The sequence below is a fragment of the Daucus carota genome, chromosome 5 (genome assembly GCF_001625215.2).
Source record: "Daucus carota subsp. sativus chromosome 5, DH1 v3.0, whole genome shotgun sequence".
Taxonomy (NCBI): Eukaryota; Viridiplantae; Streptophyta; class Magnoliopsida; order Apiales; family Apiaceae; genus Daucus; species Daucus carota.
The window spans coordinates 8,549,774-8,567,833 of NC_030385.2; the positions used below are offsets into that span (position 1 = coordinate 8,549,774).

The following is an 18,060-nucleotide window of genomic DNA, read 5'->3' on the forward strand; positions in this document are numbered from 1 at the left end:
TGTGTAATTCCAGATTCCACACAATTTACATTTATTTAGAAATAATAGTTTTTCTGATAATAATCTATTTATAATATATAATAAATCATTATAATCAGTTCTACCAGAACATAATGACTTATAGATTGAGCAAATTTTACATAAACATTATTTTATATTATATTAGTCAACCATTTTATTATGAAAAAAATCTATTAAAAACATTTATAGAATTTTACACACAGTACATCATATATATAATTTTGTTAACATAATACTTCCACGGAAAAAGATTTTAATGACAGAGAACAAAAATATGTATATACACAAGAAGTGAACTTAAATATATATATATATATATATATATATATATGTATACCTTTCATTATATTGGGCCGGTATCATTTCCATATTTCATATCAAATCACGTCGGAGACTATCTATAACTTAAAAGATGGATGAGTTTATGGAATCAGTGCGCATATTTTTCAATGGTGGAGATCATATTCCCTGGTGCAATTCAGATGTTGTTGCCGTGAGTTTTCTATATGCAACATCTTTCTTTTGTCAGCGACAAAAAATTGCTTTCTTTGTTTGTGTCTCCCGTGTTATTTATTTATCCTTTGTTTGTTGATGCCTAATGTTTGGTTATAATCTCATATATTTCTTCACATCAGATTATATCCCACAAATCTGACTCATAAACTTGATTTGCTATTTGTTTTTTATGTGGCCTTTATATCCAAATCAGATTTCTGAGTAGTTTATATTGGTTATCTCTTAAGTATTGAGATTTAAATGTGAATCATAAGCAAGTGTTTCTTAAGGGATGAGTTAGAACATCAAATTTGAATAGATTAAATGTATTTTTTACAACGGAGTTTTGAAATTCCGGGGATGAAAGCGCTAAAAGAAAATAAAAGGATCATGTTATTTTATAAAAATTAGAGGAAAATCATATGAGCAGAAAGAGAATCTTATCATTTAACTGTCGATGAACATGAATGAGAGGTATATGCTATTTAAATTTGCCATGTTTATGACATTAATATGTTGATCTTTTGTTCATGTAAAGGGTATAAACAATTTTAATTGCCAGGGTTGTGAGAAAGAGGTTGTAGAATCTTCAGAAGAACAAAAGGCAGAGAGTATAATGCGGTTTTCTTGGGCTTTGGTTCATTCTAGACAGACAGACGATGTGCAGCGTGGGATTGCTATGCTTGAAAGTATCACCAAATTCGAATTTTAATTTAGAAAGTTTTGCTATGACAACTTGAAATTGTTTTATGCCTTTGATACATTCTTTTTGTTCTTGGTATTTCAAATATACATGTGGTTTAATATGATAATATATAATAAAATTTCATAGAATGTTAGCTCCGTGAGACCATCACTACTTTTTGATGTTTATCATCCATGCTATAATAAAAGCTTTTATAAAGTGCAGTTTGCATAGCCAATTCCTTCATCATGTTGGTTATGGATTTATAAGTATTTCGTGATAAAGTTATTGAAATGTTTGTCTTCTTGAAGCAATGTAAAATTCTATTGTTTCTTAATTTGGCTGAAATTCTAGAAGCTCCTTAAAAGTCTACAATTTTCTTCCATTATCTTATAAGCTCTAGTTTTCATCTATTTTCAATTGTTATCATATAATGAAACTTTCATTTAATACGGGAAGAACATTAATTAACCCATTATATTCAAAGTACATACTTAACAAGTTGTCATTGTATATAATCACAATTACAATTTCTTGTTGTCTTTCGCGTTGGATGTGAAATTATCTGACATTTGACCTACTACCTGTTGTTTATTTTTACCATGGCCAGCTTCCTTAACCAATACCGATAGTCCGCTCCAAAATAGAGAGAAAATGTATCTTCTAGCAGTTGGATACTATAGAAGTGGTGAATTTGCAAAGAGTAGGCAACTTGTAGAACAATGTTTAGAGGTGCATCATTTCCATTCCTTTCTCTTTTGTTATTTGTTATGACCAAATTAGTGGACTCAATTTTTCTCAGATGATTAAAATCCTACAATTATGGGATGTGTATCTTGTTTCTACATAGCACAACATTGTAATATTGCTTTAGAAGAGCATTAATATATTGAGTATTTTGTGACTCGGAATCATTTTATGTTGAATCGTAGATTGCGCCAGATTGGAGGCAAGCTTTGTTCCTTAAGAAGACAATCGAAGATCGAATTACAAAGGGTATTTTGCTATCTCTTAGTTGCCATTATTATTAGCTTTAAGATCTCAATGTGATATTAGCTTTTTTCTTAATCGTGAATTCATTTACAGATGGTGCCATTGGAATCGGCATTACAGCCACTGTTGTAGGACTCGTAGCGGGTGGACTAGCCGCAGCCTTGTCTCGTAAAAATTAGTAACCCTCGCATTGTATAGCTGCCTTAATATATTATTCTTAGAAATCAAATAATCAGATTCCCCAACAATTTTTTGTGTATTGACACTGGTTTCACCTTTTTGGCATTATAAAGATTGACAGATGGATACTAGAACAGATATGAGAATCTAAATTGATTTTTTGACCTTTTAATAGTTGACAATAAACTTGTAGAAGGTACTAAGGTCCTTTGGATTAATTTAAAGAAATTGTTTAATGCTTATAAGGGAGAAATTACTTATAAATGAAAAGTTATTTTAATTTGTTCGAATAATATTTTGATATTTACAACTTCTTAGGTATAAAAATTGCTAATATAATAATAAATTATTATATAATATCATTTATTTTAAAGTGATTTATACATGACTTCTTTACTAAACTAAGTTAGAATTTTCAACTTATCAGATTTTAGCCTATAGGTGAACATGATTTGTTTACTATTGAATGATTTATATGTTCAAAAAAGATAAACTGGACATAACATTTAATGGGATTATCCAGACTATCGCATACAAAAATATCGGATAAATGAATATTGAACATTGAAAAATAGACTAATTTAAGTGAAAAATTGAAAAAGTTACTATATAAAAAATAAATTTAGAGTTGATTTTAAATAATCTATTTAACATGTTAACGTAAACCGATTAATCACTGTTGCAAAATATTATATCAAACCCATTGCTTTCGGAGCTGGATTCGTCACTGAATCCTACATAAATTCTAAGTACATGAATTATGAATAAACGCAAAAGTTTTAGGATTGTCAACATGACATGGTCTTGGTATTTTACATATGTGAATTTCAGTCAAAATTTGATCAACTTGACTATAAAAAGTCAAACAAGACAAATAAATTGGGATGAAGGGAGTATCTAGATAATCTGTTTAAAAGCAATTCCAATGGGGTTGACTATAATCATTGGCTAAATTGGACCGTGAAATGATGTGTAATCTTCCTACAGATTTTTTTACAGAGTTGTAGAGGTTCGATAAATATAGCCATTCACAGGAGGTTGGCTAAAATTATAGAAAACAGATGGGTATGGTTGGAGTGTCAGTTGTATTTTTGGTATGTCACCTATGAGCACATGCTAAGCGAGAAATTTTATAAGTTTATCTCATTTTTATTGACTCTTATATTTTAATAATGATGGACCCCATGCATATACAACCACACCAATCAAAATGTCCCAAACATATAAAATTTCGTGCTTATGTCCATAGGCGCACACAAACCCTTCTTAAAACATGGCAAAAAACGCACAGGTGGTGACCGGTGAGGAGCGAATTTTATGCACATCTCTTACGAAAATTAAATAAATCAATAAGGGAAAAATCTATTTTCCCTTGTCGTTATTTTAACGATTGTGTCATTTTAGATTTACTTTGTTTTGGTGCCTAGCATAATCTTTCATGCTTGTTTCTTTCTTTCTTCCTCCTTTTTTCCTCTTCACCTTATTTTCTTCCTTTCCGTGGATTTTTGTTCTTCATCTGGGTTTTCTTCTCAGTCATTAAAGTTTTATTGGCTAAATTTTCGGGGCCATCTCTGCATGACCTTCGGTTAGTCGATAGACTTTTTTGAATTAAGGTTCTCCTTTCTTCATAGTTCCGCATATTTTGTTTTCCTTCGAATGTTTTTTTTCAAGCATCATAAATTTTTATCTAATTTCTTGTGGGGCTTTTTTACATGTCCTTTGGTTAGATGAAAGTTTTTATGTATGAAAAAAACTCTTCCGATTCTGTCGGTATTGTATTTTGGTACAATTCACTGACGTGAAAGTCTTATGACAAAAAAAAACAAGGGAAAAGGGAAAAAAAAGAAAAGTAAAACACCATCTATGACCCATCCAATACCAAATTTCATTTCCCGCCTCTTTCTACTTTCCCCTTTTCAAATCCACCAAAGCTGAAACCCCCCCTCAGCCCCTCATACACCCCCAAAATTCCCCAATCTCACTCGCTCACTCTTCCATGGCACCTCCCTTCATTTTCTCCCCGAACCTCGAAACCGAATCCGAGTCCGACCGTCTCTCCGTCCAAACCCTCACCGACATCTCCTCCTTCCGCCCATCCTCTCTGGAAGAATTCGTCAAAGCCGTCTCCTTCGATCTCTCCGACAAAGAGCTCTTCTGTGTCGAAGAGCAGGACTTATTCGACCGCGTCTACTCTCTCGTCAAAAACTTCTCATCTCTCTCTCCGTCTTGCAAATTCAATCTCGTCGAGAGTCTAAGGTCCAATTTCAGTGTCTTGCTTCCCAATGTTGATTCTCTTTCCAGGGCTTCGCAGTCTCAACACGATGACCAGATTCCGCTTGTTGATCGTATTGCGTCGCACAGGAATGCGTTTAAGATTTACACGTATTTTCTTATTCAGGTTGTGCTCGCGGAGGAGTCAAACATTTCGACCAATCACTCCACTAAAGTAAACTACTTTATTTGCATCTTCTAGATACAACTCATATTCTATCGCTTTTACTGTATTATGAATTCTTTCAATTAGGTGTAGGTCAATTTATGTATGTAATTTCATATTTACAGCTTACATAGGATTTTGAAATGGCTTGCTATGTTTATAAGATATTTCCTTGATTTGTGTATAGGTTGCAGCGAGTAGTAGGAAAAAACAGCTTATTAATTCATGGAACTGGGAATCACAGAGAAGCCGGATACTGAATTTGATTGCTAATTCTCTGGAGATCAACCTTTCCTTGTTATTTGGATCCTCGGATCCTGATGAAAATTACATATCATTTATTATGAAGTGAGTTGGAGTATAATTATTGCACATTGTTAGTGTTCATTTTTGTGTTATGTTGGTATGTGATGTCATACTATTCTTTGTGGTTTTGATGATTGTAGGAATTCCTTCTTTATGTTTGAGAATGCAACGATGTTAAAGGATGCAGACACGAAAGATGCTTTGTGTCGTATAATTGGTACTTGTGCCACCAAATACCATTATACGGCACATTCATGTGCTTCAATCCTTCATCTGATTCATAGACATGATTTTGTTGTTTCCCACTTGGCTCATGCGGTCGCTATAGCTGAAAAGAAGTATGCTGATGGAAGCATGGCCACTTACCTTATTCGAGAGATTGGTAGAACTAATCCAAAAGAGTATGTAAGAGATGCTGTTGGGGCTGAAAATATTGGCCGGTTTCTAGTGGAACTTTCTGACAGACTGCCAAAGTTGATATCCACTAACATAGGTTTATTGGTTCCTCACTTTGGTGGAGAGTCGTATAAGATAAGGAATGCCCTTGTTGGGGTTTTAGGGAAGTTGGTCTCCAAAGCCTTCAGTGACTTCGAGGGTGAAGTGAGTTCCAAATCTATTCGCCTTCGAACCAAGCAGGCCATGTTGGAAATTTTGCTGGAACGTTGTCGTGATGTTTCTGCTTATACTAGGAGTCGGGTTCTACAAGTCTGGGCTGAGTTATGCGAAGAACATGCTGTTTCAATTGGTCTTTGGAATGAGGTTGCAGCAGTAGCAGCAGGGAGGTTGGAGGATAAAAGTGCAATTGTACGAAAGTCTGCACTAAATTTACTTATTATTATGTTACAACATAACCCGTTTGGTCCACAACTTCGAATAGCTTCTTTTGAGGCAACTCTAGAGCAGTACAGGAAGAAGTTGAAGGAGCTTGTGCCTGATTCCCAACCAGAGAATGTTCTAGATGAGCTGCCTTTAGATAGTGATGCTTGCAATGGAGATGGCGAGGTTGATGATCCAAGAGCTGAAGCCAGACCCAAGGAACAACAAGATAGTTTAACTGATAGTTGTTTGCTGGAAGTAGATAATGAAATTATCCAGGAGAATGTTGTTCCAGATGTTGGAAATATGGAGCAAACTAGGACTCTGATTGCATCACTAGAGGCGGGCTTGTGTTTCTCGAAGTGTGTATCGGACACAATGTCAACCCTTGTGCAATTGATGGCTTCTTCTTCTGCATCTGATGTTGAGAACACAATCCTACTGTTAATGAGGTGCAAGCAGTTTCAAATTGATGGAGCAGAATCTTGCCTCCGTAAAATGTTACCCCTGGTACTGCTCTAATTACATGTCAGATATATTGTGCAGCTCATTATCTAAATTTATGTGGCATCTCTTTTGCCCTTGCCTATCATGAAACAGAAGTTAATGGCATTTGTTTGTGTTTTCTTTAGGTTTTCTCGCAGGAAAAATCTATATATGAAGCTGTGGAGAATGCATTTATCACAATCTATTTAAAGAAAAGTCCTGTAGAAACTGCTAAAAATCTTATGAATCTTGCAATCGAATCAAATATCGGAGATCTTGCAGCTTTAGAGTTCATTGTTGCTGCTCTGGTATCGAAAGGGGATATTACGAGTAGCATGGTATACATTGCTTCTCTCTTATATATCGCAATTTGTTTTTTATGTATTAATTGTATTTATGACAATGAGATTATGTGTTTCTACTGTGTTAAATACTGAAAGTAGTATGCTTCACAATATGATTTTAGGTTTCTGAAATACTATGTAATTTAGTTATTTTAGCAATCCAAAAGTTGTCCACTACGATTTGGATGTTAAGGCACTAAGTGCGGACCTGGTGACAGAAAGAAGCCATAAAGGAGGAGGATTAATGTGACTGCTGTTCATTTTAGCACATCCCATTATTAGTTATTTATACTTTTCTTTTGGCAAAAGAGTTTAGTTTCCTTGTTGAGGTCTTTTGTATGAAATTGTTAGATCCCCTTCATTCTATATTAAAGTTCAGTTTAGTTGTCTAAGAATACAAAAAGTCTCCTTAATTTGAGACCAAATGAAAATTGTTCAAGTCTCTGCAGCATTGCGTGTGAAAGCATATATGGACCTTGCTCCAAGAAGTGTTACTGCTTGTCTTTTCCTCTTTTGTTGTGCATCTTCGACAGTTCATGCTGACCTGAAATTTATGCTTAAAGTTTAGTAAGAGGATATAATGAAATTTTAGTTCTAAAGTTCGTAACATGAAGTAGGTCTTCTTGTCCTGAATCCTGATCCTAATCCATAAATTTAAAAAATTGCACTCTTCATAGCAGCTCAGCTTCTTTATTAGATGTTTTCGCTGATCAGGATACGAATTAAATCCTCTACATGCAATTGTTGTTGCAGCTATCATCTTTATGGGATTTCTTTTGTTTTAACATCAGCGGAACCACAGCAGAGCAGAGCCGTGGTGCTTTATTTGTCCTTTGCATGGCTGCAAAATCATCTCCTGCAGTTCTTGGTTTGCACCTACAAGACATTGTTGATATTGGTTTCGGTCGATGGGCAAAAATGGACCCTTTGCTTGCTAGAACAGCTTGCATTGCACTTCAAAGGTTGTCAGGAGAGGATCAGAAAAAACTGTTGTCTAAGAGTGGAAGCCGGTTATTTGGTATTCTAGAAAGCCTAATTACTGGGTCTGGTCTTCCAGAAAACATATGGTATGCTGCTGCTGATAAAGCTATTACTACAATATACACAATCCATCCAAGTCCTGAGACCTTTGCAGCGGATCTGGTGAAAAAAGTTGTCAGATCTGTATTTGCCTTTAATGGAGGGGATGACCTGGAAACTGTCACCCCCAATGAATATACTGATGTCCTCACCAAACTTGAAGTAACAAAACTTAGCAGGTTTTTATATATTGTCAGCCACATCGCCATGAGTCAGTTAGTCTATATTGAATCTTGCGTTCGAAAGATTCAGAAAGAGAAAGCAAAAAAAGAAAGATTAGTTGCAGAAGGGAAGAGTGTTGACTGTAATGGCATGACACCTCATGATGCAGACAAGGTGGAATGGAAATTTATGTGCCTATATATATATGTGTGTGTAAGGATGAAGCTTTCTTTTGTCTGGTAAAAGTTATTGTAAATCATCTATTCTTTTATTGCTACAGGAAAATGGAATCAACGCAGAGCTAGGTCTGGCTTGCACTGATGACACGATACTTGATACTTTATCTGCAAGTGCAGAGAAGGAAATAGTTTCTGCTGGTTCTGTTGAGAAGAATCTGATTGGGTCGTGTGGCTCTTTTCTATCAAAACTTTGTCGAAATATAACATTGATGCAGAAGGTGATTTACTGTGTTTTATGTCAAAGGTTATAATAAAGAATTATTGTCTATTGAAGATATTAAGTAGATTTCGGCAAATTTTGTGTTGTCATATGTGGTAGTAACATGAGGAAGATACATGTACTGAATATATAAGTTGATGGTTTGTTTTCCAAATTTTGCAACAAAATTGAATGGCTTTGATTCTCCATTTGGTTTAATGTACTTTACTTTTGTTTAATCTATTTCATTTGCAACTAGAAATTGTCCAAATTATAGTTGTTTTGATGAAGTTACCTTGCGTGGTTTCTTTTGCAGTATCCTGAGTTGCAGGCATCTGGAATGCTTGCTCTATGTCGACTCATGATTATTGATACAGATTTTTGGTAATATTTCTGAATCTTTAGGTGCTGATAGTTCATAAACCCAAAATATCGTTTCTTATACTTTTATATGAACTACATATTTCCAGTGATGCAAATCTCCAGCTTCTTTTTACTGTGGTGGAGAGTGCGCCGTCAGAAACTGTTCGCTCTAATTGCACTATTGCTCTTGGAGACCTGGCAGTTCGATTTCCAAATTTATTGGAACCGTGGACTGAACATATGTATGCAAGGTTAAGTGATACCTCAGTTGCTGTTCGGAAGAATGCAGTGTTGGTTTTGTCCCACCTGATTTTAAATGACATGATGAAGGTCTGGAAGACCAGGAAATCGTTTCATGCTATTTGTTATTTCAAAATATTTTGCGTTCTGATTCTAATCATGACTGTGATAGGTTAAAGGCCACATATATGAAATGGCTATACGATTAGAAGATGAAGATGAACGGATTTCTAGCCTTGCCAAACTATTCTTTCACGAGTTGTCAAAAAAAGGTGCACTATCACTGTAAATCTGTATAGGTGATCAGCAAATGGTGGTTTCTTACCTGTCTGTGCAAAAAGGCATTAAACGTTACGGTCTTTTCTCTTCTTACAGGGAGTAATCCTATCTATAATTTGCTGCCTGACATCCTTGGCAAACTATCCAACAAGAACTTGGAAAGAGAAACTTTTTGCAACATTATGCAATTTTTGATTGGTTCTATCAAGAAGGTATGATGTGATGTGGCTACAGTATGCAGCCAAATTTGAAAGCTCTTATCGTTAGACTGCTCTCTTGATGTCCTTCTGATGTTGTCATTATTATCTGGTTCTTGCATGAAACCTGTGTCGGCTTCAGGATAAACAAATGGAGGCTCTCGTTGAAAAGCTTTGCAACAGATTCAGCGGAGTCACAGGTCTGAATTATCAGTCTAAAATGTTATATTAAATATATCCAAGCAATTTCTAGTTTAAAGTCGTTAGCAATGTTCTTACTAATCAGACATGTTTTTTTGGACGGTGGCTGTTTTTGATGGTGTCACTGTGTCTATTATTATTACCTACGATTTCATTTTAGCTGGTAAAAGTACTACTCCCTCCGTCCCACCCAATTCCTTACATGTGAGTGGGTTGTGGAGTTTAAGGAAATTGTATAAAGTAGTGAGAAAAGTAATAAAAGCGGGTAAAATAGTGGGTACCTTTAATAACTAATTGATAGATCTGGAAATGTGGATGAAAGTAGCGGGTGAGTAATTTATTTGTTATAAAAGTTTACTATCTTTAGAAAGTTTGAAATGTAAAGAATTGTGAGGGACATCCAGAAAAAGAAAGCGTAAAGAAATGGTTGGGACAGAGGGAGTAGTATTTTGTATTAGTCTTTTATATAACTAGGTAACCAGTTGGAAGCAAGTTCAGCTATATGAAATTGAGAATGCAGTTTATAAAAGCTTTGTTGTTATCTTTGTTTTAATATTATATACAAAGATTTTGAAACAATCTGTGCATTCACATTACAAGTTCTAGTTTATTTACTGTATATACCTGTGACAGGAAGCTAGGTATTTTGTTCTCTTCTTGATTCTGTTCATTGCTATCTTATGGTTAAAATGTTTCAGGTTTTCTGCTGTAACTTATTTCTACCATTGAGTTATTGACACTTTGAAGATAAGAACCCTAGCAGCTTTTGTGCTTTTGTTTCACTGTTGATACTTCTCTTTGGTGCAGATACCAAACAATGGGAATACATATCTTACTGTCTCTCTCAGTTATCCTTTACTGATAAAGGCATGAAAAAGTTAATCGAGTTATTCAAGACTTATGAACATGTCCTGTGTGAAGATTTGGTGATGGATCACTTTAAAAATATCATCAATAAGGTAATACTTGTTGATTTTGCATCCCAATTTTGGTTCATAGCATGGTTATCAAAAGTGTACTTAAAGCGCCGCTTAAGCGAAAGCGCACCTATTGAGCTTTGCTTTTCTGAAGCGCAGAGCAAATAAAAAAGCCCGCTTTATGCGCGCTTGATGCTGAAGCCTAGAGCACAAAAAAAGCTATAAAAAGTGTGCTTTTGTGTAAATGGCTGTTTTTATTAGATCTAGACATGATTTCAAAAGGTGGGTCAATATTTAATTTTATTTGGCTTGTTTAAAAGCCCAGTACATTATACTTACTCAACTTTTAGTCACATATACACCCAAAAAACTGAGCCGCCTAATCATCCTCTCAAATCCTCAACGAAGCACCAATACAAGACTTTCCAACAGCTACAAATCTTCAATGCACACATTCAGGAGTGGCCAATGCATTTTATCCACTTGTACATTATTTTAGTAGCATGACACATGGGTCTAGTTTTTTCTTTTGAGTTAATATATAGTAATTAGCATGTTTAATTATCTTAATATGTAGAAATTTATTTTTAATAATATATTGCACTTTGTTTACAAAAGTCTGCGGCTCTGCGCTTCGTTTACAATAGCTCGCGCTTCGTTTTGTACTTCATGCTTAAGCTGCAAGAGACCACTTACGCTTCACTGTGCTTTTTGCCTTCAATAACACTGGTTCATAGTTTATTGACTAGAATTTTAAAAATTAATTGATCCCCTGTTTCATGAGTTTTTTCTTTTAAATTCTTAAACAGGGCAAGAAATTTGCTAAGCCAGAACTTAAAACTTGCATTGAGGAGTTCGAGGAGAAGATAAATAAGTTTCATATTGAAAAAAAGGAACAAGAGGTTACTGCTAGAAATGCCGAGGCCCACCAACAAAAACTTCGAAGCCTGGAAAACATTAAAGTTGCTGTTGAGGATGGGCTAGAAAGTACGGAATCCAAAACCTCTAAAGGTGAGTGTAATTCTCTCTTTCCTCTATCATATTTGGTATTTTACATATTCCCAGATCCTAGGGCTCTTAAAATCTTTTATATGAAACATGGGATAATCATTTTATTTCCAGACTGATGTTAGTTTCAAATTTATTTATCTCACTTTACATATTGGGTGTTAAGTGTTTAATGTTAAGTAATAGAAGATTTCTGCAGCTTATAAGTCTTAAAGTGGATATCAAGTCTTTAATTGTCTCTCCAGAATATTCTAGAGTCAAGATCTGTTGTATGGATTTGACACATTAATAAAATGACGAAACTGAAGATCTTTCAATCAGTGGCTATTCGTTAAAACACAAGAGGCCAAGAGGATCATTAGGAAGTTTCTCCTATATCATTGTATGAAAAAGAAATGCAAGTTTGTTCTATTTATCACTTCATAATTGTGAAGGGTGAATTTAAATTATTCAATTGAATTGGAAAAAAAGACACGCTTATAGGTTCGTAATCTTGGGATAAAAGGTGAATGAGTATCAGAGAATCTATTATGCACGGTTTGGGAACATGGAATTCATTTAAAATTCCCGATTTGAAACTAATGTTATTGATTTCTGACTTAGCTACTGATATCTTTAATGTAACAGTAGCAAGAAGAGTGTCTACATATAAAGACAAAAACTTGGCATATTACAGAAAATCATGATTAGTGGTTTCACAAAGTAAAATCATTTTGGAGCTTCTGGGTAGCAAATACAAAATAGATGGCAGTTGGATTGGGCATCAAATATAGTAAATTACATGTTACGAGTTAAGGCTTCACAATTAGATTTGTTTTCAGTTTCTTTGTGTTGTAGAAAGTTTCCTTCTGTTGTGTTACTAAAGTGGCTTGTACGAGACAATTCACGCTTTGCTTCTTGATTTAGTTGTAAACTTGTACTTTGATTTGCTTGAATTTGGGTGACAATATTATCTTGAATTGGGTTGTACTTTATTTTCCGAAGCTGGGACAGACAGCGAGGTCACCGATGAAGTAAGCACTGCATCTGTGCCAACTGAACGGATTCCAGAGTCGGAAGATAATTCACCTGCTTCTAGTGAGCTGATAGAACCTGAGTCTTCTGACAGCGAGGTTCAGTCTGCACAAGTTATATCTAAAGGTAACCTAAGCACTAAAGTCTTCTCTGCTTTGATTTTCTGGTAATCAAGCACTTATCTCTATATTCCTTCAGAGGTGATGAAATCCAGAGCCAAGAAAGCCACCGTAAAGGATGAAAAGTGTGACTCTGAAGTTCCCCCCAGAATTACCAGGTCACGAAGAAGGTAAAGTTCTCTTCATATCAAATCAACTTGTTCCTACTTCCCTACTTTTTTGGTATATATATTAGTAAAACTTTTACCAATTGAATCGTATGTAGTCTTCTTTTCTTGTATGATGAGGATTTGAACGGACAACTGTAGAAATATATGTCAACCAACCCAATCTTATACTTGTAAAATGGAAACTTGAAAAAAGTTCACTCAGATCTATTGATTGTACCCTTGGTTTGTATATTTTTGAGATTATCACAAAATGGAAAATATCGCCACATTACCTTCTTTATCCCATAAATTTTAGCAGTCGGGGGTTCAACTGCAAAACAACACACGCCACTAGTTAATATTGTACTCCCTCCATCCCAAATTAGATGAGCTCGTTGACTTCAGGCACGCACTTTAAAGTTCATTGACCGCATAGCAACATTACGTATTTTTAAAATTTTATTTTTGCAGATAAAAGTTTAAATATGAAATTTTCGCTTACAAAAGAAAATTTTAAAATTTAAATTTCAGAACTAGACGGTCAATGCACCTTGAGTTACGTGCCCAAAGTCAACTAGCTCATCTAAATTGGGATGGTGGGAGTAATACCTTGTGTAACTAATCACAAATGCAGTCAATGTTAAGTAACCACCTCTTTTAAAACCTTATGACAATTGAACACAGACAAACATATAACCAAAATTAAACAGATCGAGGACAGACAAAGAAACAACTTAATTAAACTGATGTGGGTGGGATACCATGAAGTAACCAACTCATCCAAAATCTTAAGGTGTTAGGAGGCCTTATCAGGATCATATAAATTCAACAAACAATAAGTTAAGACAGTGTTCAGAGAATCTTGCAGATAGTTTGTGTTAAAACTGTTTTATAAATAAAGAGTTCAAAGGTAAATAGTTCACTTCCAACTTCCAATGATTTTTTGTCTTATGAACACTCTTTACTGATCAACCTAGGCACATACAAGAATGCTCAATATTAGTATTGTCTATGTAGGATGGCAGTGATTGTGCATGCTTTTTACATAATCTTTGATACTCCCTCCTTCCCATTTTAATTGTCCACTTTGCACAAATCACACAAATTAAGAAGTATTAAATGTGATATGTTGTTATCATTGACATGCATTGGTTATACAAACATACTACTAAGTTTTCATTCATTTTGTTTAAAAGTCAATATAGTTTGCATTGTAAATAATGAAAATTGTGTGAACTAGTAATGTTAACATTGAAACTTGTTATAATTTGTATTGGACAAAGAAGATGGACAAATAATATGGGAAATTTTTTCTTGACAAAGTGGACTATTAATATGGGAAGGAGGGAGGAGTAAATACTGAATAACAACAATAATAATATTCCATAGTCAAGAGAAGACTTACTCCAAAACAAAGTTATGCATTTACACAACTGCTAGAGCAAGTCCAATGCTAGATGCTAAATATCTATTGCTATTGTTATAATATAGCATTAAAAAGTGTTTACTGGTGTTAAAATAAAAGTTGGACTCCAATGCTAGTTTCACAAGTAGTTTCAGATTTTGCTATTTTGTTTTAGCTTTTATCCCAATTAATACACTTTTGGTATTTGGTGATGTACAATACAATATTGTTCAACTCTTAACCTTCATTTATAGTTATTGAAAATGTGGCAATGAAGGAAGGATCCATTCTTGGTTTCAAATATAGAACCACGGATGCATTTTTGCATAGATGCATCCAAATATAACACCCCTTTGGAGTTGAGTATTATAGCATTTGATGCTCTAATATAACAATATCACTAACTGTAACATTGCATGGATTTGCTCTTATAGGAATTTTATCCTTTTATTTTGTATGTTTCCGAAAATATATGATATATAATTTTTATGGAGAACTCAGATAATATTTTATTGTATTGTATGCAGGAATGTATGACAAAACAGCTTCGGATCCTCGGTTTTCAACCAGTAAAAGAATTATCCTCTATGGTATGATATGTAAGGTGTTTGAGCCATGGATGGAGTATAAGTTTGCATTCAGAAAAGTTCTATTCAGAGTAGTTGTGGATATGGCTTCATTTTGTTTTAAAAAACCCCTATATGATATGATGTATCTCACATCATCTGCTTGATATCTGCTTGATCAACTCTAACAGTGTAATCAACTCTCAATGGTAAAGAAAGAAACTGGAATATATTTTTCCCATCCTTAAAACTTGTAGGTGTTCTGGCATATTGCAGTGACAGTTATCAAAGCTAGATTTGAATACAGGGTCCAATCAATTACATGGATATATAGTGTAGAACTAATAACAGATATAATCAGTAAACAAGGAACGATTTTGTGTAATGCCCATTTCATTATTCGTATTTTGCGGCTCTTCCCTTGTCTCTGCTCAAATTATACTAGGATACCACTGAGTCACTCACTAGCCAGTTTTCCTTCATCTTTAAACGGTTATACCATTTCAAATTCACGCTTTTGCATCAAAATTTAATCCACTATTTTATAAATATATTCGGCATCTGAATTTTTCTGTGATGCCATTTCCCAGTTTTTCATTGATATCTGCTGTTCATAAAATTACATTTATTTAGCGGAAACATTAATTGCAATTTTTGTTGTGTCGGATCTATGCGTGATGCGAATGTGGTCTGAAAAATGGTTTAAATTCCATGTGCGCGCTTTAATTTAATTCATTAAATCAGCCATAGCCCCGTCTTCGGACCGCAAACACCAAATCAGTTGTTTTCTCTTGCCACATTGTTCAAGGTAAGGTTGTTTTCTGCACAGGTGAGGATTACTATAGAGTTTCCAGTCTAGAAAAAATAAAGATTAAGAACTTGGTAGCAACCTTAGTGAGTCAAAAGTCAACGAATGTTTACATCCAAAAGAGGTCATACGTTAGCTACAGAATCTGTAGATGCAAAGGGACAACTGCAGCCTGCAGGCAAGAATCTCAAATCTTGATGTCACACTATGTTTACTGTACATCAATAACCACAGAAAAAAAGAAAAAAAGTTTGACCTATTATCCTCTAAAGCAAAATTGCCCAAGTTTCTCATCAACAGAGATCCTTGTTACTAATTATGATATGTACACGGTTAATAAAGAATGCACTGTCCAAGCCTTTACGGAATCATGGGGGAGGTTGGTCTGCGTACATCTGATCCTCTCTGAACTCACCCAGAGGGAGAAACATTTTGTTCTAAATGACAGTGAGGCCACTGCATCTTGGTCTTGTTCTATGATCTTGTGAGAGTGCTTCTTCCAATTCCATAGCCTTCCTCTTGTTATTATTACCAATGCCTTGTTTTTGTGGGGCTACTGCTTCTTGCTGTAATGACTGAATCACTTCTAAACCCTCCAAGGCTTGTTCTTGACCTGTTTCCCTTTTCAGATTCTCACCATCTAAATTCTTTCTTTTCATTATATGGGGTTTAAGCTTGTTCACATCTGATAATCTCACTGGTTTAAGAAAAAACTCATCTGCTCCTTCCTCTAAACATCTGTCAAAAATTCATTAACATACTAATTTAATATTTGAGATGAACAATAATTTTTAAAAAATAAATTTAATTGTTACTATTGTACATGCTCTTACCTATTAATTCTTGAAGGGACATTCTCAGATGACATAATCACAACTGGAATGTCTCTGAAAGATGACTCCTTTATTCTCTTGAGCAAATCATAGCCTGTCATTCCAGGCATACAGTAGTCTGTTATTATAAGATTCACTGCCATTTCCTGAAATCAAGAAGCTTAATATCAGCAATCTTCCCAAGTTATTTAAAGTTTATAACTAAAGATAATAATAAGAAAAGTTAAATGAGTACCTGTTGATTCATTGGAGATGTAAATGCCTTGTTGGGACTAATCTGTTCATCATCTTCATGCAAACCAAGAAATTCCAAGGCTTTAATCCCAGAATCAACTGCTGTAACTGCCATGATTTCATATACAACAATCAGAACCAAACAAAATGAACTCTGTTTATATGATAAAAATTTAATCTGGCTAGTGTTAACAATTCATTTGTGAAGTACCTTGAAAAGAAGAGGTCTTGAGTAGCCTTTCAATAAGCTTTCTATCTATGATGCTGTCATCAACAGCCAAGACATGAAACTTAGACTCTGTAGCTAATCCCATCAGAGCAATATATGATTCAGATATGGCAATAAAAATGTAGAAGTTGAGAGAAGCTTGGGCTGGTTTAGATGTTTTTGTTTGAGTTGAAATAATGGAGTGGGAGATAATTACAAGAGACTTATGTACTAAAGAAAATGTGCCCACTGAAAATCCACAGCACACAAAGCAAGATCTCACCAAATTTCAACCAAAGATCTCCCCACTTGTTTCCAATGGTTTTGATAATCAAGGGAATCAATACAGACTAGTATATATATTGAGAAACCAATAATAGATAATATAAGTAATGCAAAGTCTACTTAAAGATTAATATAATTTTGGTAGTGATTCTTGTTGCTGAGGCTTATAATTATATCACAACAAACGCCTTGCTGTTGCAACACACATTTATATTTATTAAAAATGAAGGGTCAAAACTCTGAATATGTTTTTTTTTTAAAAATGATCAACGCTTTATTAATCAAATTTTAAAACATATATAATTATATTGTTAAAAGAATGACGATTTCTTTTGTCCACAAAAAATTATTATATTTATTTTAGACCGGCGTATACAAAGATAGTTAGCCATTCTGTTAATAGAAAATTAATTTTTAATCCTATTTCTTTCGTTATAAGTAACATTCTCTCCATTTCTGATATTTATTTTTAATATTGCTTCATCAACAAGCATTTTAATATGCATTTAAAATATTTTATAACTTATTTTTGAATTATATTTTAATAAAATTTTAAATACATATAAAAAATAAAAATAATTAGTGGTAACAAAGGTATGCGTGACATGTGAGTGGAAGATGGTGCGAGACTTGGTGGGTTTCGGGATTGAACAGAAAGATGGGTCGGGATTGGAGAGTAGAGGTAGGGCCATGAAAATCCTGAAAAGAGATACAGGTGAGGTCAGGTAAGGGAGAGGTGGCCATCTCCACTGGTATCAAATAATGTGTGCGACACTTTTCCAAACAAATTT

General features: G+C 34.3%; 3 protein-coding genes across 4 annotated transcripts; 2 read left to right on the top strand and 1 right to left on the bottom strand.

Annotated features, from left to right (window-relative positions):
* Positions 1–427: 427 nt before the first annotated feature.
* On the top strand, positions 428–2,373 carry LOC108222619 (mitochondrial fission 1 protein A). Its single transcript, XM_017396514.2, has 5 exons — positions 428–514; positions 1,079–1,205; positions 1,812–1,933; positions 2,134–2,197; positions 2,288–2,373. The coding sequence occupies exons 1-5, from the start codon at positions 434–436 to the stop codon at positions 2,371–2,373; spliced, it is 480 nt and encodes a 159-aa protein (XP_017252003.1). The 5' UTR covers positions 428–433.
* A 1,888-nt stretch (positions 2,374–4,261) lies between these two features.
* On the top strand, positions 4,262–15,151 carry LOC108223554 (condensin-1 complex subunit CAP-D2). Of its 2 annotated transcripts, none has more exons than XM_017397879.2 (16): positions 4,262–4,820; positions 4,999–5,159; positions 5,258–6,443; positions 6,566–6,757; positions 7,517–8,179; positions 8,286–8,462; positions 8,760–8,827; positions 8,914–9,136; positions 9,219–9,318; positions 9,422–9,537; positions 9,665–9,722; positions 10,531–10,682; positions 11,450–11,651; positions 12,642–12,788; positions 12,861–12,951; positions 14,863–15,151. In XM_017397879.2, exons 1-16 carry the CDS (start codon positions 4,371–4,373, stop codon positions 14,870–14,872), a joined length of 3,996 nt encoding a protein of 1,331 aa, XP_017253368.1. In that variant the 5' UTR covers positions 4,262–4,370; the 3' UTR covers positions 14,873–15,151. The 2 variants fall into 2 exon arrangements, with proteins under 2 accessions (XP_017253368.1, XP_017253367.1); XM_017397878.2 differs by having other exon boundaries at positions 4,265–4,820; positions 12,633–12,788.
* A 724-nt stretch (positions 15,152–15,875) lies between these two features.
* On the bottom strand, positions 15,876–17,343 carry LOC108223555 (two-component response regulator ORR9). The gene is made up of 4 exons (XM_017397880.2): positions 16,988–17,343; positions 16,778–16,884; positions 16,543–16,688; positions 15,876–16,447 (listed from the first exon to the last, which is right to left on the bottom strand). Exons 1-4 carry the CDS (start codon positions 17,088–17,090, stop codon positions 16,147–16,149), a joined length of 657 nt encoding a protein of 218 aa, XP_017253369.1. The 5' UTR covers positions 17,091–17,343; the 3' UTR covers positions 15,876–16,146.
* Between the last annotated feature and the right edge of the window lie 717 nt (positions 17,344–18,060).